The sequence below is a fragment of the Elephantulus edwardii genome, unplaced genomic scaffold, assembly GCF_000299155.1.
Source record: "Elephantulus edwardii isolate Elephantulus edwardi_28Jun2011 unplaced genomic scaffold, EleEdw1.0 scaffold00094, whole genome shotgun sequence".
NCBI classification, from domain to species: Eukaryota; Metazoa; Chordata; class Mammalia; order Macroscelidea; family Macroscelididae; genus Elephantulus; species Elephantulus edwardii.
In genome coordinates, this window is record NW_006399844.1 from 8,127,123 (window position 1) to 8,153,881 (window position 26,759).

The 26,759-nt window shown below is 51.5% G+C and overlaps 1 protein-coding gene across 1 annotated transcript in view; it reads right to left on the reverse strand.

Annotated features, from left to right (window-relative positions):
- Positions 1-26,759, reverse strand: part of MYO18A (myosin XVIIIA) — a 106,017-nt gene that overhangs the window by 36,903 nt on the left and 42,355 nt on the right. The window contains 17 exon segments of the mRNA XM_006890974.1: positions 5,104-5,347; positions 5,605-5,791; positions 6,743-6,902; positions 7,062-7,203; positions 10,165-10,251; positions 11,224-11,416; positions 11,711-11,801; positions 11,954-12,130; positions 12,888-12,899; positions 14,364-14,508; positions 14,687-14,750; positions 15,526-15,626; positions 16,304-16,446; positions 16,705-16,918; positions 17,257-17,433; positions 17,543-17,649; positions 17,883-17,970. Coding sequence (XP_006891036.1) covers positions 5,104-5,347; positions 5,605-5,791; positions 6,743-6,902; positions 7,062-7,203; positions 10,165-10,251; positions 11,224-11,416; positions 11,711-11,801; positions 11,954-12,130; positions 12,888-12,899; positions 14,364-14,508; positions 14,687-14,750; positions 15,526-15,626; positions 16,304-16,446; positions 16,705-16,918; positions 17,257-17,433; positions 17,543-17,649; positions 17,883-17,970 — 2,332 coding nt within the window.

Below are 26,759 nucleotides of genomic sequence, written 5' to 3' on the forward strand. Positions count from 1 at the left end.
CTATTCTTGAATCCCTTTGAGGCCTCTCCTTCCTGTCCTCATCCTGTTCTTGAGCCCAAGGCCAGGTGACTGAAAATACTTACAGATTCTGTCCCTGAAGACCTCCGAGTGTGTGAGAAAGGGAGCTCTCATAGCCTAGTGATAAACAGTTGCATTGGAATCTCAAAGGCACACAGTTCAAATCTACCAAATGTTCTGCAGAAGGATGGACAGTCTCCTGTGTGATTTACTGCCTCTGAAAATCTGCTGGAGGGTCAGCTAGGGGTTGGATCTGACTTGACGGCACCCAACAATAACAACAACAGCAACACTGACTGAGAGAGGAGCCTGGATAGTGCTCTGCTGCCAGCCCACAGGCTGAAGGTTCAAAACTCAGCCAGCTGCTCCCTGGAAGAAAGCCCTGGCAATCTGCTCGCATAAAGATTCAGCCAAGATGACTGGGATCACAGAAGGTTCTGGATGGAGTGTGTGTGTGAGTATGGGGGAATCACACTAAAAAACATGAAAATGGTGAGGCTTGCTGGTCCAACAGAGACTAGTGGAATCTCAAGGTTAAGCCCCTTGGTCGTCCTTTGAATCTGGAGCAAAACTCAACTTTAAGCTAAAAAGTAGACAGGCCTTTAAGGGGAGCAATAAACAGGGAAGCACTCACTCCTTAGATTAACCAACCATATCAGGTCAAAAGGGTAGCATTTGCCCAAGGATAAGGTCCAGGAGACAAGAAGGGGCAGGAGAGAAGGATTAGTGGAAATGATAATCACAGAGAGGAAGTGGGACAACCGTGGTGGTTACATTGCAAGTACTGTAATTAATGTTGTAACACAAAGTACACATGTGCGGTAGGATGGAAAATCAATTTGCTCTGTAATCTTTTCACTGCAATCACACACATACACACCAAGTTCAGCCTGGAAATCCCTATGGTGCAGCTCTATTCTGCCACAGGGGGTAACACCTGTGTTACTAACCTGAGTCACTAACACCGCCCCCACCAACCGGGATGGGAGTATAGACCTGCTGGAAGTCAGGGAAGGATGAGATGAGCATCGAGTGATATCAGAATGGTGGCCAGTCAGAGATTACACTAAGTCACCTTAAGGACGACCAGGGTCCATGGTGAGGGACCAGGAGATTTCTCCTACAGAATCACAGAATTTCAGCTGGAAAAGATTACAGACCAGATCTACCTCATCTTCCACACGTGGAGAAACTGAAGCTTAGGATTGGTTTGCTCAGGGTCACACAGTCTGTGGCTGGAGGCAGAGCTGAGCTCAGTGGGGGCTTGCTCCACTCTGCCGGGCTAGCTCGCTCTGGGAAATCCTCCAACTGGGAGATGAGGCTGATGCGTGTGCCTGATAATTGAAACAGGAGGCGGGGGCCGTGGAGGGGCCAAGACAAAGTGAGCTATTGATTGTATCTGAATTGCAATTAAATTGATGGGCCGGGATAGCAGGTCCGGACGCCTGGCATCTTAATTAATCATCAGTGCTATCGACGGTGGCTGGGGGCCAGAGGAGGGGAGGGGGGCTGCTGCTGCTGTCCTCATCGATCTGCTTGTTTGAGTAAAGCACATTGATTTTGGTTCAGAGCAGTAACAATCTGGTTTTGAAATAATAAACACCAACTCCATATCAAGACATAGGGACAGAGCGATGATTTATTTGGAGCAGGGCAGGGAGCCATTTCTTGGCCTTGGCAGCTGGGGAAACATGACAGACCCCATGGGGATGCCCTGAGGGTGCCTGGTCGTGGGTGTGTAGGGTCCTACCCTACTCATGTAGCTAAATAAAAAAGGGCAGAAATCCAGCAACTCAGAACTCCTCGGGCAAACAAAACCTTCCTTAAGTATGGACTCTGAGCTCTTTGTGCAGTCTAAAGAAGGTATTGCAATCACAACCATGTACTGAATGATGATGAAAACCTCTGGTAGCAATAAAAAGTTGTCCTTAAAAAAAAAAAGAAGTATGGACTCTGGAGCCTGGATGCCTGGGTCGAATTCTGCACGTGAGCTGTGTGACCTTAGGCAAACTTCTTAACCTTTCTGAGACTCAGGCTCCTCATGAGGTTGTTATGATGAGGATTAAAGGAATTAATGTGCATGAAAATTTAGACCAGGGCTTGATGCTGCTGTTGTAATGTGCCGTTGAGTCAACTACAACTCATAGTGACCCTATGAACAATGATCCTGAGCCAACTTCACCATCTCCAACACTCCTCACTCCATTGCCACAGGCACTGTAGCAATCCATCTACCTAGGCTCTTCCTCTCTAGCACCGACCTACCCTTCCAAGCATGACGTCCTTGTCAAAGGATTAGCCCCTCCTGACAACATGCCCAAAGTATGTTGAACAGAGTTTCAAAATCCTTGCTTTCAAGGAGCAACCTGGTTTTACTTTCTCCAGGATAGACCTGTTTGTTCTCTTGGCAGTCCATGCTGTGGTCAATACTCTTCTCCAGCACCCTCAACTCCAGAGCATTGATTTTTCTGTCATCCTTAATCAGGGTGCAGCTCTCAGGTACACAGTAAACAACTAAGAAGATCATGACTTGGATCAGGGGCACCTTAGTCTCTAGACTGACATGATTGTTCTTCAGCACTCTGGAGAGGTTTCTGACCCCAAAACCCCAGCAACTCAGATCTCCTCAGACAAACAAAACCTTACTTGAGAAGTATGGACTCTGGAGCCTGGCTGCCTGAGTTGAATTCTGCACGTGAACTGTGACCTTAGCAGATTTTCCCAATGTAACTTGTTTTTCAATTTTCTGACTTTTTGTTCTTAAGGGTGTTGGTTGCTGATCTGAGCAAGATCAAATCTTTAACAACTTCAATCTTTTTCTATCTGTCATGATGCTGCCTGTTGGCCTGATGGTGAGGAGTTACTTTTCTTGAAGTTGAGATGGAATCCAAGGCTGCACTCCTTGATCTTTTGCAAGTCTTCAAGTCTTCTTTGCTTTTGGCAAGCAAGGTCGTGTCATCTACATAATGCATGTTATTGATGTGTTTTCCTCCAATCATGCTGCCACGTTCCTCTTCCTAAAGTCTAGCTTCTTAAATGTTATGTTCAGCACATAGATTGAAAAGGAATGGAGAAAGGATACATCCCTGGCACATTCCTTTCTTGATTTTGAACCATGTAGTGTTTCCTTGTTCTGTTGGGACAACAGCTTCCAGGCTTATAGGTGCAGGTTTCACGTAAGCACAACCAAGTGTTCTGGGATTCCCATCCGTCTCAATGTTAGTCAAAGTTTGTTGGGATCCACAGAATCAAATGCCTTTGCATAGTTGACAAAACACAAATAGACATCTTTCTGGTATTCTCTGAATTCAGACACGATCCATCTGATATCAGCAATGATAACTGTAGTGCCATGGCCTCTCTTACCCTAGCTTGTATTTCTGGAAATTCTCTGTTGGTGTGCTGTTCTAGCTGATTCTGGATAATCTTCAGCAAGATTTTGCTTACATGAGATATTAGTGATATTGTTTGATAACTGCTATATTCTTTCGGATCTTCCTTTTTGGGGAATGGGAACAAACATGGATCTCTTTCAGTCAGATCTTACTGCTAGATGCCAACATTAAATATGCTCCAATTAATAGCAACTTTATGTACAACAGAATAAAACTGCCCAATCTGGGGCCATTCTCATAATCTCTGCTTTTCTTATGCTATCCAAATATGACACCTCACAACAAGATAAAGGTAAATAATCCAATAGAAAAATGGGCACAGGATATGAACAGGCACTTCACCGAAGACGACATTCAGATGGCTAACAAACACATGAAGAAATGCTCAAAATCCCTAGCCCTAAGAGAGATGCAAATTAAAACAACTATGAGATATCATTTCACCCCAGTCAAAATAGCAAAATTTAACAGAACAGCAAGCAACAAATGCTGGCGAGGTTGTGGAGAAACTGGAACCCTGATTCACTGTTGGTGGGAGTGTAAAATGGTGCAACCCCTGTGGAAAGCAGTATGGCGCTTTCTCAAAAAGTTGCAAATAGAGATACCATTTGACCCAGCAATTCCACTACTGGGAATATACCCTGAAGAGACCATAGCTGACATCCAAACAGATATATGCACACCCATGTTTACTGCAGCTTTGTTCACAATAGCAAGGAGTTGGAAACAACCTAAGTGCCCATCAACAAACGAATGGCTAGAGAAGCTGTGGTATATTCGCACAATGGAATACTATGCTGCATTAAAAATCAAATATGACACCTTTCTCCATCACCCCTCCTAATGACATGTCCAAAGTATGTGACATAAAATCTAATCATCTTTGCTTCTAAGAGACATTTGAGCATCAATTCTTCTAAGACAAATTTGGTACATTCATATTCTTTGGTAACATCACAATTCAAAGGCATAGATAATTCTTCAATCTTCCTTATTCATTATTCAACTTGTACATGAAGCAATTGAAAACACATGGCTTGGGTCAGGCACATCTTATCCAGCAAATGGTCTAGAGATGTTAAATGCCATTATTATCTTCTCTGTTCTCTTCTCTAGATGGATCCATAAAAAGGGTGGCCTGTCTGACCTTTCTTGGGAATTTTAAACACTTCTGAGAGATTTAGGACCTAATTTCTCAGTGTGGGTTGACCCAACCTCCTGCCTGCTTCTGGGAGGCAATTACCACCCTTGGGCAGCCAGCTCTGCTGTGAGTAGAGGCAGCCAACTCAAACTAGACATGGGCAGGGGGAGCTGTGGAGGAAAATGGCAGGGGATACAGGGCAGGGAGAAGAAGGAGTCAAAGAGAATCCGAATACAGGAGGAAGAGGAAGAAGGAAGCGTCAGTGAGATAGAAGAAAACAGAGAAAAGACCAGACCATGAGCTCGCACAGCCTACAAAGGAGATCTCACAGAGGAGGCACCAGAGCAAAACAGAGGGCAAGAGTCCCAGGGCCAGACAGAAGGTCAAGGTCAGATCTAGATGGGCAAGAGGGTGGCTAGCTGTACCTCTCCTCCACAAGGAGGGCAGAGGTAGGGAGGGGAGATTTCCATTGCGGCAGAAGAGATTAGACTGAAGTATCTTTCCACATGCTGTCGATGATGCAGGTGTTTAGAGGGAAGGAGGCCTCACCTTGGCGGTACATGCGCATGGCATCCAGCAGGCGGGAGCCTCGGAGCTGGGCACGCAGCAGGGGCACGTCCAGCTGCAGGAGTCCAGCTTCGCAGTGGTCTCCAGAGGGCAGGTCCAACTCACTGCTGCTGCTGACCCGGCGGGAGGACGCAGACCGGGGCTCCCCAGCCCAGCCCTCAGCCACAGGCAGGAAGCAGTGCACAAAGTGCAGCTTTGACTTCTTGATGGTGTCAATGAGGGCATCCTGCCAAAGGGGAAGGCACTGTTCACAGTGGGCTCTGAGCGCACGCAGGGCCCAGCTGAGCAAGACCAGTGCAAGTGGCATCATAAGGCCAGCAGGTGTCCCAGCCTGCAGATGTGCTAAGCCTGGACAAGTCTACCCACGCTTAAAAGACCACCACCAACGGGGGTCAAGTCAGAGTGTGATTCTGTGTGCCCAGATCACCTAGGTCTACGGGCAGGGGTAAGGAAGGGCCTTGGGGCCTGGACTGCCACACTCACCACCTGCAGCTTGATCTGGATGCACAGTGACTTCTTCTTGACTGCTGCCATGCCTGTGGTAAAGGTCTTCCGCATGCTGGTGGCCCGGCGTAGGGCCAGCTGGGAGCCACCCTCCAGGCCTGCGATGGAGCCCGACAGCACTGTGGCACTGCCCGCTCGGCCCAGAAACAGGTTGCTGATGACTTTTCTGCCAGAGATGAGAGGAAGCAGGATGGTGGCAGGGAGAGGGGAAAACAGACATATTAATGGAAAATAGAGGGCATTTGTCCTAGCTTAAAGGGCATCGGACAGTCCCTCATGGCAGTGGCCAGGGCCCTGGGTTAGGAGGCTGTTTGGCCCACGTTCTGTGGACAAACTGTAGAGAGACTCCCAAACAACAACAAGAACAAGAAAACCAGAGGTAGGCTGAGAAGTAGGCAGCGATGGGAAAGCGAGAGGGTGGCTACTCGTACTTCCCCTCAACTCGGAGGCAGAGGTAGGGAAGGGAGTCTTCCAGCATGGCGGGAGAGATTAGAATGAGGCTTCTTCCTGCACGCTACAGAATTTACTTATTGTGTTCATCATTTATTATCTGTCTCCTTGCACTTGCAAACACACTCTCCAAGGGCAGGGATTTTAGCTTTGCTCACTGCCAGTTGCCAAGCACCTAGAAGGGTTCCTGTCACAGAGCTGTTGTTGTTGTGTACCATCGAGTCAGAATCCAGTCATAGCTGACCCTCTGGTGGGTTTTCAGAGGCAGTTAATTGCATGGGAGTAGATTGCTCATCCTTCTCGCCCAAAGCAGCTGGTGGATTCGAACTGCGTGCCTTCAGGATGGCAGCACAGCTCCTTGCCATGAGGCTACCGGTGCTCAGTTTCAAAGAGCAGGTGCCCAATAGTTAATTATCTGGTGAATAAATGGAAGAAAGGGTATACAACTGACCAGTTTCCAGGGCTATTCTAGACTGCTCTGAAGAATGTAGGGTGTTGAAACTAGAGACCCTTTTAAACCATGTCTGTTTCTAATCGCGACTGTAGGAAGTCATTCCCATGTGTTTGTCTTGCTGCTGCCCCTCAGAGTCCTCAGAGGGGCCCTGGGACACCTCTCCGGGAAGGAAGCCCTGAGCATCAGATAGGACTCGGGTGGTGGTGGTCTTACTTCTGGGAGTCCTGCAGGAGTCGGGGGGCATTCTGGGTGGCCGGGTTCTGCTTGGTGTAGCTCAGCCAGCCGGCCACATTGTACTCCACCCAGTTGGTGCCATGACTGTGGCCCAGGAGAAAATGGTGCGGTTTGCTGCTGCGCAGGAGGGGGCTTTGGCCTGAGGGTGGGAGAAGCAGGGGTCAGATTTCCAGGGCACAGACACAAAGTCCAGGGACTCAATGAGCCCCTGGGAAATGCCTGCTACTCACCTGGCCTCCACACAGGAGCGCCTTCTGGAGAGGAAGCACAGGAGTCACCCTCTAAAGAAGTCACTTACCTTTTTTGTCACCTTCCTGGGGGCCATAATAGGAGAAAAGGCGCTCCAGGAGGGAACTCTCAGTGGCCCCGGGCACCAGGGCTTCCTCTTCCAGTAACCACAGCAGACCTCTTGCTTCGTCTGTACGGGCCCGAGAGCGGACCTACAGGGAAAAGCCAGAAATCTCACCTTGTCACATGGAGCTGAGGGAAGGGGGCGAGGACCCCGGCCCCACCATATGCTATCGTTATGTGTGCCACTGAGTAGGAACTGACTTACTGCTGACCCTCCAGCAGGTTTTCAGAGGCAGTATATCTCACAGGATGAGATGCTCATTTTTTCCCCCACAGAGTAGCTGGCAGATTTGAACCACATGCCTTTGGAATTGTAGCACAGCTTCTTATTACTAGGCCACCAGTGCTCTCTACACATTATAGACACACTAATCATATACATATGTACATTGCAGCTCTTGTCAGTCATTGCTGACATCTTGTGGGGGAGGTAAACGGCAAGGAGAAAGGACTGAACTAAATGATTATCAGGACTAGGTCCAAAGTCACCAATGACTAAAGGCTTCTTATTACTCCAAGTCCAAATCCAGAGGCTGTCCCCTCAGTGTTGTCCCCTGTGAGGTCACATGGTATCGTGGTTAGCCCCATACTGTCCTCATCCCCTGGGCATCACCTCCAGGCTGATCAAGCAGGATGTAGTCTGTAAGGCCCTGAGCAGCGCACAGCCAAAATGACGCTCCCTGTAAGTGCCAGCCATGGGGCTGCACTGGTCCTCTGAGCGGGGTCTCGGGCTCAGGCCACTGCAGAAGACTTAACGGATGTGGCAGCCAGAAACAGAGGCACCGAGGGCAAGCTGGGACCCAGGCACCCACATCTAAATGGGGTCACTGTCACTCAGCTCCAGACAACTGCTATCCTAAGAAAATCTTGGACTAGTGTTCATAAATCAAGTTCTTTAAGAGAAGGTGGAAATCTTGAATTCTGATTTTTAAAGCACCATGCAGGCCAAACATACTAGGCCTGTGGAATTTCTATGGAATTCTCAAGTTGGGTAGGAAATGTTCCCTCCACTATTCTGGCCTGATCTTTAGAGACTGGAGGAAAAGGGAAGTGAGAAGTATCCTTTTCCCTCTCTTTGACCCTCACCCGTTGTTGTTGTTGTTGTTGTTATGTGCCATCGAGTCGTTTCCGACTCATAGCAACCCTATGCACAACAGCCCTAAAGCCTGCTCTATCCTGCGCCAACCACACCGCCTCTGACACACCCATCCCGATTACCCCAGTCACCGAATCAATCCATCTCATAGAGGGTCTTCCCCTCCTGCGCTGTCCCTCCACCCTCCCAAGCATGATGTCCCTCTCCAAGGACCCGTCCCTCCTGGCAACATGTCCAAAGTATGTCAGACGAAGCCCCAGAATCCTTGCCTCCAAGGAGCAGCTTGGTTTAATCCTCTCCAAGATGAATCTGTTTGTTTTCCTGGCAGTCCATGGTACATTCAGTACCCTTCTCCAGCACCACAGCTCAAAAGCATCCACTCTCCTTCTGTCCTCCCTAGTCATTGTCCAACTCTCTGATGCATAACAAGCGATTGCAAATACCATGGCCTGTATCAGGTGCACCTTAGTCTCCAGAGAGACACTGTTGCTCCTGAGTACCTTTGAGAGGTCCCTAACGGCAGACTTTCCCATCGCGATACACTTTTTGATTTCCTGACTGCTGGTACCAAGAGTGTTGACTCACCCGTTGTAGAGTCAATTCTAATCCATAGTGATCCTATGGGACATAACAGAACTGCCCTGTAGTGCTTCCAAAGCTGTGATTCTTGACACCAGCAAACTGCGACATCTTTATCCTCTCAAATGACAGGTGGGTTCAAACCACTGACTTCTCAGTTAGCAGACAACCACTTAACCACGGTTCCAGCCCCAGGGGTGCGCCTCTCCCTTTGGCCCCAGCTGAATGATTCTGCTTCTCACAGCCTCCCACGACCACAGGATGGTGTCAAGACCAGAAGGAAGCAGAAGGCATCCGAGGACTAGTGAGCAACTATAAGGGGCATCAAAGCTAAGTGGCCAGAAAAAGCAATGAGGTCATCTGATGATGATACGGTGAGGGGCCCCTTCTCCAAGGCCCAGCTAAGAGGAGGAGGAGGAGGAGGAGGAGGAGGAGGGTCAAGCCCCCTCACTGACCCACTGCTGCTCATAAAGCCATATGGATTAACTTCCCTGTTTCCCTTGGGGATGCAAAGGCTCTTGAGGAAAGCTGCCATGGGAGCCCAGGTGTCAGGCAAAAAGGAAATCTTGCCTCCCTGGGGAGATATGGTACTTGGGCACTTTAAGCATTTATCCCCAGGGGGGCACCTCATTCTCCCCTGGGTCCCACCCCCTTATTCTAGCTAAGCGGGCCTCCCCGCAGGGAAGAGGCAGAAATGGAGGCAGAGGAGGGAGCTTAGCAGGCTAGCAAAAATGCCAATTCTCCAATAAAGCACTTTCTGCAATTTCCCTAATTGAGGACAATCACCAAATGCCAAATGCTCATCAAGCCAGTCAGTCCTCCAGGCACCGAGGTGTCCAAGACACTAGTGCAAAGAGTGACAAAGCCCACCCTCGAGGTTGAGGGGTCACCCCACCACAGACCCTCAGCGGGCATTTGACAGCTTGGCGCTATCTCCCTGTCTAAGCAGAACACTGCCTTCTCTCATTGTTCTGTTGGCTGCTACAGTCCTTTTCTTGAGGACTTGGGAGAATGACTGTCTTCTGGACCCAGTCAGGCCCTCACCACTTCGGGGTCAATACTGGGGCTCCTGGCAGACATGCCTGAGGCTCAGCTGTGCTCACAGATCAATCTGAGCCTCACCTAGCAAGAGGAGGCACACCTCCCCCTTGGGTTAGACCTCATTGTGCTGTGGTCCTCCAGCACCAGGCAGGCAGACTGACCTCTGGAGGAATGACTGAGTGCTGAGGGGCAGGGGCCTTTGGGCCTTGAGATATGAGGTGCCTGATGTCTAAACATGACAGCTGGGCCCTCTCAGTCCTCAGGGCCACCACTGGTGACGCAGGAGTGAGAAAGGAGAGAAAGGCCTTGTCTAGACTCTTGTTGGACTTCCTACCAGGGACTGATGAGAGGCTTGGTCCACGGCAGCCACAGAGTCATCTGTGACCGGCTCCATGTCGTCAAATACCAGCTCAATGTTCTCCTAGAAGGGAAGACAGAGCAGTGGTGAGCAGAGGGGGCTATGTGTGGGGGTGCAGGCCAAGAGGGGGTTCTGGGGTCAACAAGTCCAGTCCCCATGCCATGCACGATCTCTCTCCCAGCATCACCAAGTGACAAGTTGCTAACTATCTTCCAAGGTACTGTGTGTGTTTCTGGACAGCTGAAAGGCTTCTCACTTCCTCCTGCACTCAGCTAAAGTCAGAGCTATTTCTTGTTATTCACATCAGTTTGATTAGGTAATGCAGAATAAGCCTGCCTTCAACTTTCAGAGTCATCCTTGAAACACTTGAAAACAACTGTCATTGCCCTCCTAAATCTTCTCCTACCCAAGATAAATCTCCTCCCCAGTTCATTCAACTCATCTCCAAATGAAGTCGGATTTCCTAATCTTGCCCCATGTGGAACACCCTTTTATGGAGGTCTGTCCTAATTAATTAATCACCAGCTTAAAGAGATAAGGGATTAGGGAAGGCCAGGTCCAGGCACACTCAGAAGCAGGGATTGTACCATTCTAGAGACCCTAAAATACACTTTGCATTTCTTAGACAGCAAATGTTCCACAAAGTAAGATTGAGGCCATGGACTAGAGGTTAAACACCAACCCTCACCCCCCCGCAATTCCCTTGACATCAGTTTTGACTCATGGTGACCCACATGTTGCAGGGTAGAACTGCTCCATGGGGTCTTCCTGGCAAAACAATCACCAGGCCTTTCTTCCACAGGGCTGCTGGGGAGGTGGTTAAACCATCAACCTTTGGGTTAGGAGCTGAGGACAAACCATTTATGCTACCCAGGGACCTCCAGAGAGTAAAGGGGGCCAAAGAGAAGGGAAAATAAATAAACAGGAAGAGCAGTCAGTGGGACACATGCCCTTTCTGGGGGTGCCAGGCCTGTGGTGAGGCTGGCAGGGCAGGATGGGGTGTCTCAGGCGGGGGGAGCCATGAGTGAATGCTACCTCCTTGTATTTCTCCAACTCCTGCACAAACGTGTGCTCATGGAAGAGCTTCTGCAGCCGATCCTGGGTGTAGTTGTGGCACAGCTCCTCAAAGGAGGCACCGCGGCCCGAGCCCCCCTGCTCGGGGTTCTGGAAGCCTGGAGTGTCCACAATCATCATAGAGCAGAGCGAGTGCTGGCTGGACTTGAGAGCCCTTCACAACAAGAGCCTGGGTCAGAGCCTACGAGACAGTGCTGCCAGGCGGGCCCTACCGGCCTGCTTCTGTTGCCCAGGCAGCTCCGCCTTACCCTGCGCTTCACCCACCCACGTGGGGTCCCCAAGATCCCAAGGAGAGCATGCCTGGCTCTCCTCCCTCCAGCCCATGGGGACAGTGAGCCCTCTGCTAGTAGAGATGTTCAGCTTTAGTGCACAGCCACAAAGGCATTATTAACTCAACCGTTGCCAAAGCAGGAAGCAGGGCAGCCTCTGGGCCCCACCTGGCACTCACCTGTTCACCAAGGAGATGAGAAGGGTGAAGAGCTCGCTGTAGAGGCCCGATGCCATGCCCTCTAGACACTCCAGGGCACTGAGTTTGGGGCCTGTGGGGCAAGAAGTGCAGCTCATGTCTTCTCCCTGGGACTCCCCTACCTTCTCAGGGTCAAACAGGCTTGAGGTTCTGGGCGGGGCCTCGCTCTGTACAAGAAGCATCCCTTCACTCTCACTGTCTCCCCACCCGCGCTGCACCGCATACCTGTGCCGTCGCCCAGCCCGCTGTCCTCGGGGCCTTGGCGGAAGGAGGTGGAACGCTGTAGGGTGCCGCCCTTGGGTTGGTGCTTGAAGATGGCAGAGGAGTGCTCCTCCAGGCCGCACCCCAGCAGGTAGGCAGACTTCTGGAGCTATTCATGACGGGCAAACTGCTTACGCCCAGCTGGGGGGGGGGGGAGTGGGGAGAGGGAGAAAGGGAGCTCCCTGGGTCAGCTGATGATCACTGTGCCCTTTGGCTCCCTCTCTGATAGGACTGAACAGCAGCATCTTCCAGGGGGAACAATCATCCCTCATGACACCAAATGAGCTTCAAGCAATACGGGGACAGCCAGTGTCCCTTAAGCCATTACAATCAAATTGATTCTTACAGTGACCCTCCATTGAGTATTGGAGGTTGCAAATCTTTATTTATAAGCAGGAATTGCCCATCTTTCTCCAGATGAGTGGGTGGTAGATTTGAATAGCTGACCTTTCAGTTAGCAGCACAACACTAAATGCACTATGCCACCAGAGGGAGAGAAAAGGAGCAAATCCCAGCAGAGAAGGTAACTTCACTCTGCTGCCACAAGAGGGCACCATGTCAGCTGCAAAGATCATCCCTTTCCAGGGGTTGGCTCCAGGGGTGCCCACCATGGAGAAGGACAATGTTACAGGATGAGTCAATCAACCTATGACCTGTGCTTGTGTGGGGGCTTCTCAAGAGAAAGTCCTAGTGCCTTCCCCCTTAAGCCCTTTCCTCTTAGCCCCAGGCATCAGCTGGGGGGAACCACAGAAACCCACCCATGCCCCAAGGATGCCCCTATCCTTGGGGGATGCAAAGAAGAGCAGGGGGTGGGAGGAGCCCACACAGACATACGGCCTCAGCCAACATGTGTCTAATCATGGTAATTAGGGAAAGCTAACAAGAAACAAGGTTTTACCTTCAGCAGCTTCTGTAAGGCAAAGGACCAGCATGCAGCATGCAAAGAAAAACAATGTGTTAGCAAACAGTCATCAGTGGAGCCCACCAGGCCCACGGGAAGGGCCGAAGGGGAGGGGAGAACTTGTGAGGATGGGCAGGCGAGAAAATACAACCCATTCAGACACAGAAACACACACACACACATACACTTACACTACACGCAGTCTCAAAGGAGTATGCTTATGGATGTACTCATACCGACACAGATGGAAAGACATTCTACCAGACACACACATATCCACTCCAGAAAATTCTGGGGAGGTAACGGATATGCTCAACAAAGACCATGCGCTGACACCTGCTCCTTCAGTCAGCTCTGAGGTCATACTCAAGCTTGTCACCTTTTCACAGTGGAAGAATTTCCCACAGCCACCTGCTTACCTGCCCTCCCCACCCACAGAGTAACTTCTTCCTCCTCTAGTCTGATTCCTCCTTGGCAAGGATACCACTTGCTGGGCTCATAATGAGTCTAACACCCAGACCCCATTCTTCCATGTACCCACCCACCAGAGCTGAATTCAGCTGAGCAGCCTGGAACCCTTCATATCCCACCAGAGGAAGAGAAGCCAAAGCCTGCGGCTGCTGGTCAGAGCCAGTATCCCCTTTCCCTCGACAGAAGGAGAAAGAGGTGCTCGAAGCACCAGCAGGTTAAAAAAAACAGATCTTCTCCAAGCCAGCTCAAGTCTTTGCCATTCACAAGCCCCAAAGCCCAAGTGCTGAAGCAACAGCCTATTTGTTAGCATGTGTATCTGCTGCCCCCTAGTGTCCACCACCCTGACATGCAAGATGAAGAGACACCTGTCACCAAACCAGTGAGGAAAAGGGAAGACCCAGGGAACACTGGCCTCAGGAAGCAAGCCCACCCTACCCCACCCGAAGTGAGTCCCACAGAGGGGATCCTGAGAGAGTCTAGGACCCAGAAGCAAAATAGGTAGGGGATGCAGATATTCCTGGGTTTCCCAGAAGCTCCACAGCCACCAAGGTCCCTCTTCATTCCCAGCCCTGGGCCTTTCACCCAGGCCAGTTCCCCTCCCCAATGACAGAACAAGCTTAGACCCTAGAGAAAGCCCAGAGCAGGCACCAAGGTTGCCCTTGCACCCGAGTGAGGGGCCACGGTAAGTTACCCTCTTGCTCCTCGAGTGCCTCTGTCAGGAAGGGAACAAGAAGGACAGTTACTCCAGCGGGGACTGCTCTGAAAGTTACCTCTCCCCCTCATCCTCCAAACCCACAGGCCATCATGAGTAGAGACTTGTCTCCAGGTAATGGCTCTTCTGCTCTGATGTGGGTGACTAGGAAGAGGCACAAGGCCGCCCCCCCAAGGGATGTCTGATAACAGAAATGCTTATGCTGGGAAAGAACAGAGTGGAAGTGGGCAGGGCCTCTACAAGGTCTCCTGAGTGATAAGCAGGCTCTTGGGGCGTTGACCTCAGGTTACCTTTGGTGGCACCTGCAGCCCCCAGGTGGTAGATGGCAGCCAGGATGAACCAGCAGGCCTTCTGTTCATCGGGAGAGATACCCAGCACCTTCATGGCCGTCTGCAGCTTACTGAACTGTTGAGCTGCCTTCTGCTTCTCCTCAGGCTGCAGGGACAGACTGGCACATTGGCATCGGAACTCAGAGGGGCTGTCCCTCCCAGCAACACCACCCTACCCCTCCATGCTGCCAGACTCTTGGGGAGCTGAAGAAGGGTCACCACTATCCCCAAGGCCACTAGAGGTCAATCCAAACTTCTATCTTCAGTCCTCAAAAGCCCCTTACCTTGGCCAGTGGCATAATCCCAAACACATTGTTTTCTGCCAAGTGGTTCAAGTGGAGCTCTGTCCTAGGGTACAAATGAGACATCAGCTCTCTGTTTGGTCCCCAGGCCAAGGCCCCCTCCCTCCCAGGGCTGAGAAACACAGACTCAGCTTCTAGACGCCGAGTCTGTCTGGCCCTTATGCCCTCACTGTCTGGTCAGCGGCTGTTGTCTTTCCTAATTTGCCAGAATGCCTGGGCAGAGCACTAGCCTCCCTAGAACAGGTCCCCACAGATGTCCAGATGAGGGGGCCCAGCAGGCCCTGGAGGGGACAGGGAACCTGCTGAAAGGTGGGTTCAGCCTGAACAAAGACTGAGAGGACAACACCCCAGAGCAAGCCATTTTCCTGTGATTAATTACAGATAGTCTGAAAATCTAAAAGCAAGTACGTGACAGAGGTGGCCAACGTGGGGCTGGAGAACAACTTGGGGGTGTTGGAAAAGGCTTGGGCTCCAGCATAACCACTGTGAGCTCAAAAACCAGCTCCACTCACAGTTGCCACCTGATAGAGGGTAAGACACCGACCACCTGAGTCTCAGTGTTTTCCCTTCCAGGCCCAGATTTGTGAGTAACAGAGATCCCGGCAGGCTCTGAGAACACAGTGATTTCTTATGTTCTTGTCACATGTAGCAAGGCTCCTGGATGCAGAGCCAGGGAGTTCCTAGTCTGTCTCTTTTAAGCTGCCACACTCAAGCGCTTAGCACAAATCAAGCACACAATAAACAATAAACAGTACAGGATGCAATCAAACAACAAGGTCCAGAAGCCCAAAGCACCTCCCCATGCTCTTGTCTCCTCTCACCTGAGGGTGCTATCTCCACAGGCCAGCAGATAGTAGAAGATGTTGAACGTGGCCTCACTGGCTGGGCGTCGAGCCACACGCAGCTTCTCCAAAAGCATCGTCTGTGGCAGAGCACAGACGGGGTGGGAAAGGAGGGCAGTGAAGGTTAAGCTTCCCACACCCAGACTAGAAGAAACTGGGCCCACGAGTCTCCAGGGCCTAGACGCAGAGGACCACAGCTTATTCCAAGGGTGCTCAACCAGAGGCCAAATCACTCCAGGGCCAAGTGGGGTGAAACCAGAGCCAGCCTGGCACAGCTCCGGTTGTCTCACTTTACTGACAACCTAGCCCTGTGCTGGGTGAAATCAGCCCAAGAAGCCTGACCAGGGACTTGCTCATGTTCAACGCCATCGAGTCAAGACTGATCCTCCAGCGGGTTCTCAGGAGGCTGTAAACTGTACAGGAGGAGATTGCCCATCTTTCCCACTCAGCCCAACCCCTTACGGACCAGCCACCAGCATTCCTACCATGAACCTTAGAAAGTTAAAATGGGCTGCAGTCCTAGTAGGACAGGGACACTCTGAGGATGGAAAAGCTAGAGCAAGCGAGGCAGAAAACTGAATCCTGCCTTATCCAGGGCAGGAAGTGAGAGGATAGAATGGTGAGGGCTGGACAGAGGAGGCCAGCTCTGCCTCCATCAGGTCTCTTGTGTTGAGACAGAATCCAAGAGAAAGAAAAGGACAAAGAGCCAACAGTTTGATTTCTGGGCTATGAAATCAGACTGCCAGTGCCCTCTTACCTGAACGGAGGCCGAGGCCACCTGGCCAGTCTGGTCAAAGTCAAGTGAGAGGATCTGGGAGAACCGGGTGGCGCTGCCATTCATGATGGTTGGGCTGTTTCCAAAGGCTTCCAGAAGGGTGTACAGAGCCTGCCACTTCTCTACTGCAGAAGACAAGCCCAGGGGATGTCAGGACAGCCAGGCACAACTCACCACCCACCAGAGCTCCAAGGCCCAGGCAGAATGCAAAACCTGTGTGCCTGGCATAAAGATTGGTCAGTCTAGAAATGCCTGGAAATGGAGTGATCTTGAGGGGACAGAGAGGCTGGGTTGTGAAAACGGAGGAACTAGCACTAGAGGGTCTTTGTTCCCCATTCCCACCCCTAGCACATGCTTAGTGCTCTCAGCTGTTGCTGCCTCACCAGAAAACACCTTGTTCCCGCTGGTGCCTGCGATGGTGGCCAGGTACTGCACCAGATGCTGGCAGCTGGTGGTCTTGCCACTGCCACTGCTGCCCAGGAGGATGATGGACTGGTCCTGCCGGCTCATCAGCATGGCCCTATATGCAGTCTGAGCCACGGCATAGATGTGGGGAGCCATGTCCTCTCGCCGGCACCCCTTGAACATGTGCATCACCTTGGGGAGGGAGAAGGATGGAAGGAAATGGGGAGGCTGTAAGCTGGGCTCACCCAGTCAGCCCTCATTCTCAAGGCCTGCAATCCTGGGACTTCTCCCTACAGGAATGCCAAGCGATTCAGAAGGGAAGACCATGCATGGAAATGCAGAGAGAGAGAAAGGTCTGGAGGTCTTCAAGGTCTGGAGGGCTCGTTCTGGCCCCCAAGCCTTGAAATGCCTCAAAAGGTCAAATGTGGGAGTGGACAGGAGCCAAGTGTGATGCACGTGGGAGCGGGGCAGATGGAGGTGGGGGGTTCTGGGAGGCAGTGTAGCAGACCAGGACAGGGAGTGGGGCACACCTTCTCAGAGTACACAGCTGGAGCCCCCCGGGGGCTGAGGATGAGCAAGCTGGGGCCAGCGTACGTGTGCAGCAAGCTAGCCCCATAGCGCTGGCGCAGTGTGTGCAGGGCACTGGACTCATTGAGGTAAACCAGTGAGGCCAGGTCTTCCAGGCGGTCGCAGGATGGAGCATTCGCCTGTGGGAAAGGACAGACCAGTGGGCGCTGAAGTGGCAGCACTGGTTCCCCTGCCAGCGCACAGGCTCGCCCTGTCCAGCCCGCCCCCTTGTGGCTGCCACCTGCGAACCTTCTCTACGTCGTCTTCATCCACATCCAGGATGGCTCCGTCGTGGTCTAGCTTCACGCGCAGCTTCCCCTCAGGCAAGCTGAGCTCCTCGGATTTGAGCTGACTGGCTGTGAAGCAGGGACAGGCAGTGGGATGTGGGCCTGAGGCTTTTGCCACCTTGTTTAGGCCTTTCATGGTCCAACCTTCCTCACCACTGTATTACCAAGCTCTTGTCCTTCACCACCCACCCCTCCCCAGGCTCTGAAGGCAGTCACTGCCCCGCAAGACAGGGACAGGTTAAAGACGCAGCCCAGAAACCAGTGCCTCTCAGTACCTGCACCCCGGCTGTCCCGTGACTCACCGAGCGAGAAGCCATCCTTATGGACCAGCCACACCTTCTCCGTCTCATACCAGGCCTCCTCAGCTGCAATCTGCTCCTCTGTCTTCACCTGTCAGGGGGAGGGGGCGAATAAATCGTCTGACCCTGCTGTGGTGCACAGAAGAACAAAGACAGTGCCAGAAAGGAGACAACTCAGGAGAGAGGGACAATTAGGCAGCAGACAGAAAACACAGGGCATGAGAGGTGCTGAGGAAGAGGGGGTGGAAGCCAGGAAGTAGTGCAGGTCGTGAGAAGTTGTGAGGAGGAGGATGGAGAGAAGGGACCATACCAGCCTTGGGGGTCTGGGAATGAATGAAACACAGGACACACATACTCAGGAGAGCAAAGCACCAAGGCCCACCTCTAGCTGCCCCCTGCCCCTTGCCTCCTTGCAAAGGGTTCTGAACCCAAACTCTTAACCCTAGGCCACAGGTACTGTGATCTTTTATGATTTGTTTCTATCTTTATCCAAATGATAAGGTTTCCTTCACCAAGCTGAGAAGGGCACCATTCTCTCTAGACCTGGAGAGAAGTGTCCATTAAGAGTTGCAGTGCAAAGTGTTCAGTGGATACTAGGCCCTCAGCCTCCACTCTGGTCTTTTCCTCCAGAGGATGCTGAACTCAGGCAGGTGACAATGTCCAGAGGCACATGCCAGTCTCCCTGCCTGGTCCTGCTTCACGTCACCATAAGCCCCTGGAGGTGGCTGGTGCACACGCCTCTGTCGACCTGCACATGTGACATAAATGCAGGTGAGGCAGCCAGGCTAGAGCCAAACACAGAAAGAAAAGTATATGCTACACAGTCAGGTACAGGAATGGGTGGAAAGGGGCTGGGACCTCCCCGTCACACCTCCAAACTTGGCATCTTCGAGGAGGTTATGCCTGGGTGAGCTGGCAAAACAAGAAGGATCCAAGTCCTATGCCCCATTAGGATCATTCCATGGCCTTTGGTGAGGGGAGTAGAGAAGCCCTCAGGCTAACCTTGCCCCAACACTTCTTTTTTTCTTAATTTTCTTTTTTTATTTTATTATTTTTGTGTGTGAGTGTACCGTCAAATCAGATCTGACTGGTACAGGAGGAGATTGTCCCTCCTTCCTCAGCAGAGCATCTGGTGGATTCAAACCGTGAGCCTCTGGGATTGTAGTTGCAGCTCCTTGCCACTAGGCCACCAGTGCTCCCCTTCCCCAACACTTCTGAGGGCTCTCAGCTTTGAGGAATGACTAATCTCCTCGGGTCCCCCATCCTAGACACCTCCTGAGACGTGAGGCTGAGGCACAGACCCAGCTTTGTGATACTGGCCTCTGGATGGTAAGGAAAGGATAAGAAAATCTAACAAGTATGCTCTTTGCCACAGCTTTTGGAGGTGACGATAAAGGAGATCCAGGTCCTATTCCCAGGTCTGCTTCTGCTTTCAGAAATAATCCTGCCTGGACTGCCTTTCCCCAGCTATTTTGGGATTGTTATTAAGTTCCCACTCATACAATCTGGTGACATCGATCCTATTCTTTAAGTTGCTAACCATTCTCACCCTCCTCAGAGCTGTTCCTCTCATTAACATAAGCTCACTGCCCCTAAGGCGCCTCAATTTGTTGTCAATTTGATCTCATGGAGTTAAATCTTCAAAGAGCACAGTGCTCCAAACAGACATTCTTCTACTAGTCAAGCTAGACTATTGGGTTATTTTGTTTTGTTTTTAGGAGGACACCAGGGGGTATATTTTTTATTTACCTTTTAAAGATGATCTCAGAGCAATAGTTTCAGAGGTTTATCTATGTGGCTCAAAAGTCTGGAGTCTGTGAAAATCTGAAAGTCTGTCCTGCATTTCTCCCCTTTTGATCAGGAATCTTCAAAGGAATCTTTGATCAAACTTCTCAGTAGTAGTATCAGGGCCCCACCTAGTTTTTCTGGTCTCAAGGCAAAGGGAGCACATCCTCCTCCTATTCCTGACTCTCTTACTTCTGTTACTCCAGATGAATAGAGATCAATTTTTGTGCTCTGGGCTGTTACTTTCAAGTTTTTTAAGAGTCCAGGCAAAATGAATGAGGAGGCAGAACAAGCTTGACTTTCCCCAGAGGTTGAATGAGGGTACTGGATTATATCAGTGATTTCCAAACTTCTGGTTTTCATGGACTAAGACACCACTGGGTTGTAGGGAACTCTGGTGGTCTAGTGGGTAAGGAGCTGTGCTGCCAACCCCAAGGCACATGGTCTGAATCCACCAGTTTCTCCAAGGAGAAAGATGGGTAATCTCATGAGAATTACTACCTCTGAAAACAGCCTGGAGGGTCAGCTATGAGTCAGTTCCACTTGATGGTATACAACAACAACAACTGAGTTGTCAACATTTTAATTTGTAAATAACGTTGTTTTAAAAGGCTCAAGTCAACAACTCAACTCATTGCCATTGTGTCAGAATCAACTCATAGATGACCTTCCAGTGAGTTTTCGGAAGCTGTCAATCACATGGGAGGAAAATGTCCTTCTTCTAAAGAGCTTCTGGTGGATTTGAACTTCCTGCCTTTGGGTTGGCAGTGCAGCTTCTTACCCACCAGGCCACTAGAGCTCTTTAGAAGGCTAGTTCTTTCCATTTGAAGAAATGTGCGTGTGAAAATCTTTCAGTGATTTACTTTTTTCATATCATGTGCACTCTTTGCCTTGGAGGAGGCCATTCTCCTTGGCAGGTGTTTGGAACTGATCTAAGGTTGGCTACAGGTACCAGCACCAAGGGCTTCAGAGTTAATCAGAAGATGGTTTCCCAGAATGGCCAGCAGATGGAGACAGAGAATGCCTTGTCTCCAAGTTGGGCCTGTAGGGATGGCAGACATAAGACTTGGCAGCTTTCAGTATTCAGACAGAGTAAGCAGAGTTAAAACACTTGGAACCCAAAACTCTTCCAGGCCCTTGGGTTCTAGTGACTGAGGTCCACCATGTGTCTTCTAAGCCAAAACACTGGTTCTAGAAGTTCCCAAAGGGCCTGGCTCAGAGCTGTCTCGCCTTTAGCATTGCTTCCTCCAGGGATCCATCCAGACACTGGGTAGGAGCCAAAAAGGGAAGGAGGCCTTACACTCCAGCATGAGGCTCGAGCACAGACGCCAGCCCAGGTACAGGCCGGGGGCAGTGGTTGGTCACCAGAAGAAGCGGAGGGCTCCTGAGGGGGGCAGGAGCACCCTACCTGGCTCTGAGCAGGAGAGGCGATCTCAGGGTCCAGCTATTGGCAGCAAGCAAAGGAGAGAGAGAAAAGAAGGGTGAAGACAAGCAGATCTTCAGCAGGTTCCCTACAGCCGGCGCCCCTGGGCCTACTGGGTCAGTGCATTTTAACTGCCCAAGGTACAGAGTAAATATGGGAGGTGTAGGGGAAATGCACCCAGCCAAGGAAGGGCCAGACTAGGAAGAAGGGGAGACACTGTGACCACCAGATTTCTCAGAGGAGATGCTCCTGAAATTCACTGCCTATAGCCTGGACAGTGTGTCCTATTCTGTTTCATGCCACTCCTGGGCTGGCCATCCATTCTGTACTAGATTTCCTCTGTTATGTTCCTGCTAGGCCAACCTGACCAGACCCAGGACCTCAGTCTCTGAGATTCTCCTATTTCATCTCCAAGGCATTTCCCAGGTTACTCCCCAGTAGCCACCCACCAGCACAGAAGCTGTCCCTGGCTTCCAACCACATTCCCAGGGATGCCACTTCCCACCCAACTCCCTTGGGAGTACACAGTCCTGCCTCTTATAGAATAAGATTACCAGCAGCCTAAGTCCAGAATCTCTTTCTCAAGCCCCCACTGTACCCCTGCACCTCACCCAGGGCTCCCAGTCAGGCACGCTGACCACATGGCAAGCAGGGGCATCACCTCATCCAGGTCCAATCCAAAACAGTTGCTGCAGAGTCAAGGGATTGTGGATGGACACCATGGCCATCCTTGACATCTCTGTGTTTTTAGGTTTTTTTAAAGCCAGAAAGTACTTTCTCAAGAGGAAGGAGAGCCAGCTAGACTTGGACTTTGCCTGTTAGAAGTGGGCCTGACCCTGAGGAGTCTGTCACTTCTTTGCTTTGTCGTCCACCAGGTCCTGGCCTGAACTCCAAAAAAGGAGAACATGGCCAGACTCAAAATACCTCTGTTGGATCCCCAGCCAACAGCGGTCGCCTCCCATGGTCTCTGAGGTATCGAGAGGAGTAGACTTCACAGGCTTCTCTGAAGCAACAAGGTCCCCTGTGGGACCTTTCTCTTATTTATGCAACTAGGAAGTCAACTTGAGGGCCCACAAGCCACCCATGGCAGCACCCTTCCACAGTCAGCCCCTCCTACACACAGCTGGGCATCCACCCTCAGGGAGGGGCACCAGGGACTGAGTAACCACATCCGAGGGAGGTGACATTACAGATGCTGTGAAGATCCTCTCAAGGCGCTGGTGGGCCTCCTCTGCTGGAGTCAGCTGGGCCTTGGGGACAGCTCCTGTCTAAGGGTTAAACCACTTTTAGTCCTGGTCAATGGGTGGCAAGGGTATAGCATGCCATGCTTTCAACCCACGAGGTCAATGGGACCCAACAGGTAAGCAGAATCGGGTCGGGGAGACAAGCCAAGCACCAATTTGAGTTTTCAAATGAACTGATCAAAATAAAGGCCAGGTGTCCAGCAGTTTTGGAGTTCTTTCTTGCCACCACCTTAGTCATCTTGAGCACATGGGTCAGAGCCAGGCAAGTCTTGCTTTGCCCTTGCCCTCCTGGTCCCTGTGCCAAGCCTAGGTGACAGGTGGTTATGTTCCAGGTCAGGGTGTGTCCCAGTCCCTACAACTCCACTCAAGTTAGAGGAGGAAGAACAAATTGGGGGGGGGGGGCGCTAGGCCAGGAGCAGGCACGTGATAGTCCCCGGCTACTTATAGGTTCTCTTTAGGGACTGAAAGCTCATCTCATATCCTGCTCATTGAGCCAAAAAGCCCCTGCCAACTCCTCCCTGTGTGCCAGGAACAGCCATGTCCCTGATTCACAGAGTAGGTCAGGACAGACGGGAGAGCTGCAGGCTAGCTCCTCTCTACATGATGCAAAGCCCAGAACTAGAGAGTAAGTAAGGTGGGTTCTAGGACCCAGGGATCCCAGGTGCTGGCGGTCAGGTGCACAGGCCTTTGGACTCTGCTCCCAGCATCCTCTAGGCTCCTCTCCATCCACTTAAAAGCAGCAGGTCAAGAGCATATAAAGCAAAGGCAACAAGTGGCAGCTCCCCATACTTCCAAAGGGAAGAGGCTGAACCAATGGACCTCGTCCAGCCCCACCCCTCACTCTCATGCTGCTTCAGCTTCTGGCCCGCCCGTTTGCTATCCAAGCACAGCATCCTTAAGTGTCCTGCTAGTGGAGAGGATACAGCACCAGCCAGGCCTGAAGAACACGGGGAGGGCAGTAATGGCACCATTAACGATGTATTAGCACTGCTATCCATGTTCCTGTTTAAGGAGGACCAGGGACTGAGTTTAGGGTGTGTGACCCCTTATTGTTTCTAAACAGCCACAGCAGGCCTCCAAAGCAGGTATCTCTTCCTCAAAAATTCAGAAAACATTTCAAAACTAAGGATTTTTAAAAATTTTGATGGCAAAATCAGTTTATATGAATCACTGTATAGTGTAAATATAAGGGAGCTCTGGTGGCCTAGTGGCAACAAATTCCGCTGCAATACTGAAGGCACAGGGTTCAAGGCCACCAGCTGCTCTGTGGGAGAATCTCCTCCTGTGTCATTAACTGCCTCTGAAAACCTGTTGGAGGGTCAGCTATGGGTCGGTTCCGACTCTATGGTACACAGCAGCAATGATGTGAATATGCATTATGTGAACTGCTATAAGGATAATGTTTGGTTATGGGTTGCTGCTCATTACATGATACTAGACAATACTTGAAAATCCAAAAATTATTCTCCTAAAAGACTTCTGGACTCATATTATGCCTACTTCACAGACAAAGCTCAGATATGGGAAGCTGGGGGTCTCTGAAGGTGCAACTAGTGGGCAACAGGAAGCCAGACCTCATGAGTTCAGGGTATCCTGCGTTTCTACCCTGGCACTGATCCACTCAGATTCTGATCCAAACAGGCGCCGAGTAGCTGGGGCCCAGCCTCTGACCACCGAGGTGAGAGTACGGAAGGCCAGCGGCATGCTGGTTAACAGTTCCCCTCCAAGCTGTCCAGCTGAGCCCAGGTCACGAAGGTTCTGGCACTGAGTTAAAGGGTAGCCATGCAGCCCCCATCCACCAGCCCATAGGCTCTATGCCCTGCCTCCAGTCATGCAGGCTTTTTTGAGGCAGCTTGGGAAGCTGGCTGTGAAGGTGCCTGGGCCCTGGATCAAGGATGTGAGAGCCAGGGGGGGTTAGTGACACACTCTGGTACCTCCTGCTGCACGTCTGGGGCTGGTGACTTGGGCTGTGACTCTCCAGCGAGGTTTGACTTCGGCCCAGCAGAAACTGGGGACATTAGCTGCTTTAGGGGGCCTGGAGAACACTGTTTCTCTGGGGTTTCAGGCTTGGCTGAGGGTCCTGGTTTCTCTGGGGAGTCCACCTTCCTTGGAGAGGCTGGTTTCCCCTCAGAGCCTGGCACCTGGCCAGAGGGCTTCTCTCCCTTCCCAGGAGGCTGCTTGTTGCGGGGCTTATGGTCCTTGCCTCTGCCCCGGGACATCAGGCCCCGCAGGCCCATGGAGAGCTCATCCTTGGCTGCCTCCTTCTTGGCTTCAGGCTTAGACAGAGCAGGTGGAGGAGGTGGAGGAGGCGGTGGTGGTGAGGGTTTGGGGCTGGGGGCTGCCTTTTCTCCCCTCTTGCCTCGAGCTGGGTGCTCAGGGGACTTGACCCCTCTGCCTGGAGGCTCCTTGGCACTCCCAGGCTCCTCGCCAGGCAGCACCTTGCTCACCACCTTCCGCACTGCATTTGCCACCCGCTTGCGGGACAGGCCCTGAGTCTCCTCACTTGGGGCTTCTGCTGAGGTGGCCCCCAGACCATTCATGGCGAGTGCAGGCACAGGGCTCTTGGCTCTCTGAGAAGTCTCTGAGGACACCGGGCTGGAGGGGGGCTGAGGACTCCCGGATGGGCCACTGCTGTCCTTTGAGCTGCCCTCTAGCTATAGTCACACAAACACAGGGAGACATTAGCATCTGTCCCTGAGTCCCTGCCCACCCCATGCACAGAAAGTAAGAAGGCATAACCTCAGATCCAGTCCTAAAATGAACGGATCCCCAATCATCCTGCCAAACGACAAATGCCAAGTGCCCACCCGAGGAAACCCTGTCTCCATTTACCAAAGCAGACAAACGCATTTTAGAGTTTGGCTTTTTCCTCCTGCAAAGCACAAGAAAGTACTGCTGTCACCTGCTGTCTGTTCCCAGGTTTAGTATGACAGATGCCAACATGAGGTGCCTCAGAGATAATAGTTTTCTGTTTGGGTAACTACCATGCCCCAAACTGGGCAAATCCATTCCCTCACAGTCCAAACAAGCAGAGATGAAGCCAGGAGAGGTTAAAGAACCCATCTCTATCTACTCCAACCCCAGGCCTCACTCCGGGGCTCTTTGCCTGTGTGGCCCCTGGTCCTTCCAGCCCTTCCCCCTGAAGCTGCCCAGCCCATATGAGAAAATGACAGAAGCTCTTCCCAGCCCCAAGACATGCCCATCTGCCTTCCTCCTAGCTCTTCTTGTCTGTAGTCACTGCCCACCTTCATCTACTCTCTTCAGGGTCCCACAGACCCAGTGCTGCCCAAGAAGCTTCCACCTCAGTATGCTTTCTGCCTTCTTCATTGTTGTTTACTTACTGTGAATCTCTGAAGAGTTTAAACTGGATCTGTTAGTATTCAGTATGTGTGTGTGGTATGTGATAGAAGTAGAGGAAGTAGGTGTAAACCAGGAAGGGTTAAGCCCTCAAGTGTCCTGTCTCCGCTCTACAGGGGTCCTGGCTCAGGCAGCCTCTAGTACCCTGGGATGCCCACCCTTCCCCTGCTGGTGGGAACTGTGAGTCCCAAAAGATTGCTCCTGGGAAGACCTAGCTGGCCAGTAACAGGGCTGCATTTTCTGCACCTGGGGAACAAGGCCAATCTGGGGTTACCTTTGCTGGTCAGGTAGCACTCTGCTCCTACAACCTGGGTCCTCATTCCCTCAAAACAATGACCCTGGTTCTAGAGTGCAGTTGGGAGCTAGACTGCTGGCCTCTGAGAGACTCGCTGTCCATCCCTGCCTGCGTTCAGGAAGATGTCCAGAGGGTGGGTAGTCCAGGACCACTGCCTCTCACTGCCACCTGGAAAGGCTGCCCTCCTCCCTGGACAGAGCAGAGCCAGGTGGCCTCTAGGCCTCAGCTGCAGGGTGGGGCTGCTGCAGAGGTGGGGGAGGGGAGGGCTTGAATGTTCCTCATCCTCAACCTCTTGGGCCGAGATTGGTCCAAGGCCTGCCAGGGCACTGCGGAGCTGGCCCATGGCCTTGGTTGCTGGACTCCTCTCTCTCTCCCTCTCTGGCTTTGCTCCTGTCCCCTCCCACCTCTCTTCCCTATGTGAAGATGTTAATAAAGATACCAACGATGATCATGACAGCAAGTGCTGACATTTACACGGGAACTCTTCTAAAAACTTTGCAGGTGATTGTCACCCAAGAAATCTGAGATTATTTGAAGCTTCATCCTCACGTTAGTGCAAATGCATCCCTTGGTAAGCATTGGCTGTCCTTGCAGGAATGTTTACGGACAAGGAGGGAACGTTCAACGGCTGGCTAATCAAATCTACGCTCATAGGAACCAGGGCAGACATACTCTGGAGTAATGAAGTAGTGATCTGTTTTGTGGCTCAGCTCAGACCCTGGGCACTCCATCTCTGTGCCAACAGCAGCCCTCTCCTCACTACACAGTGAGCAACA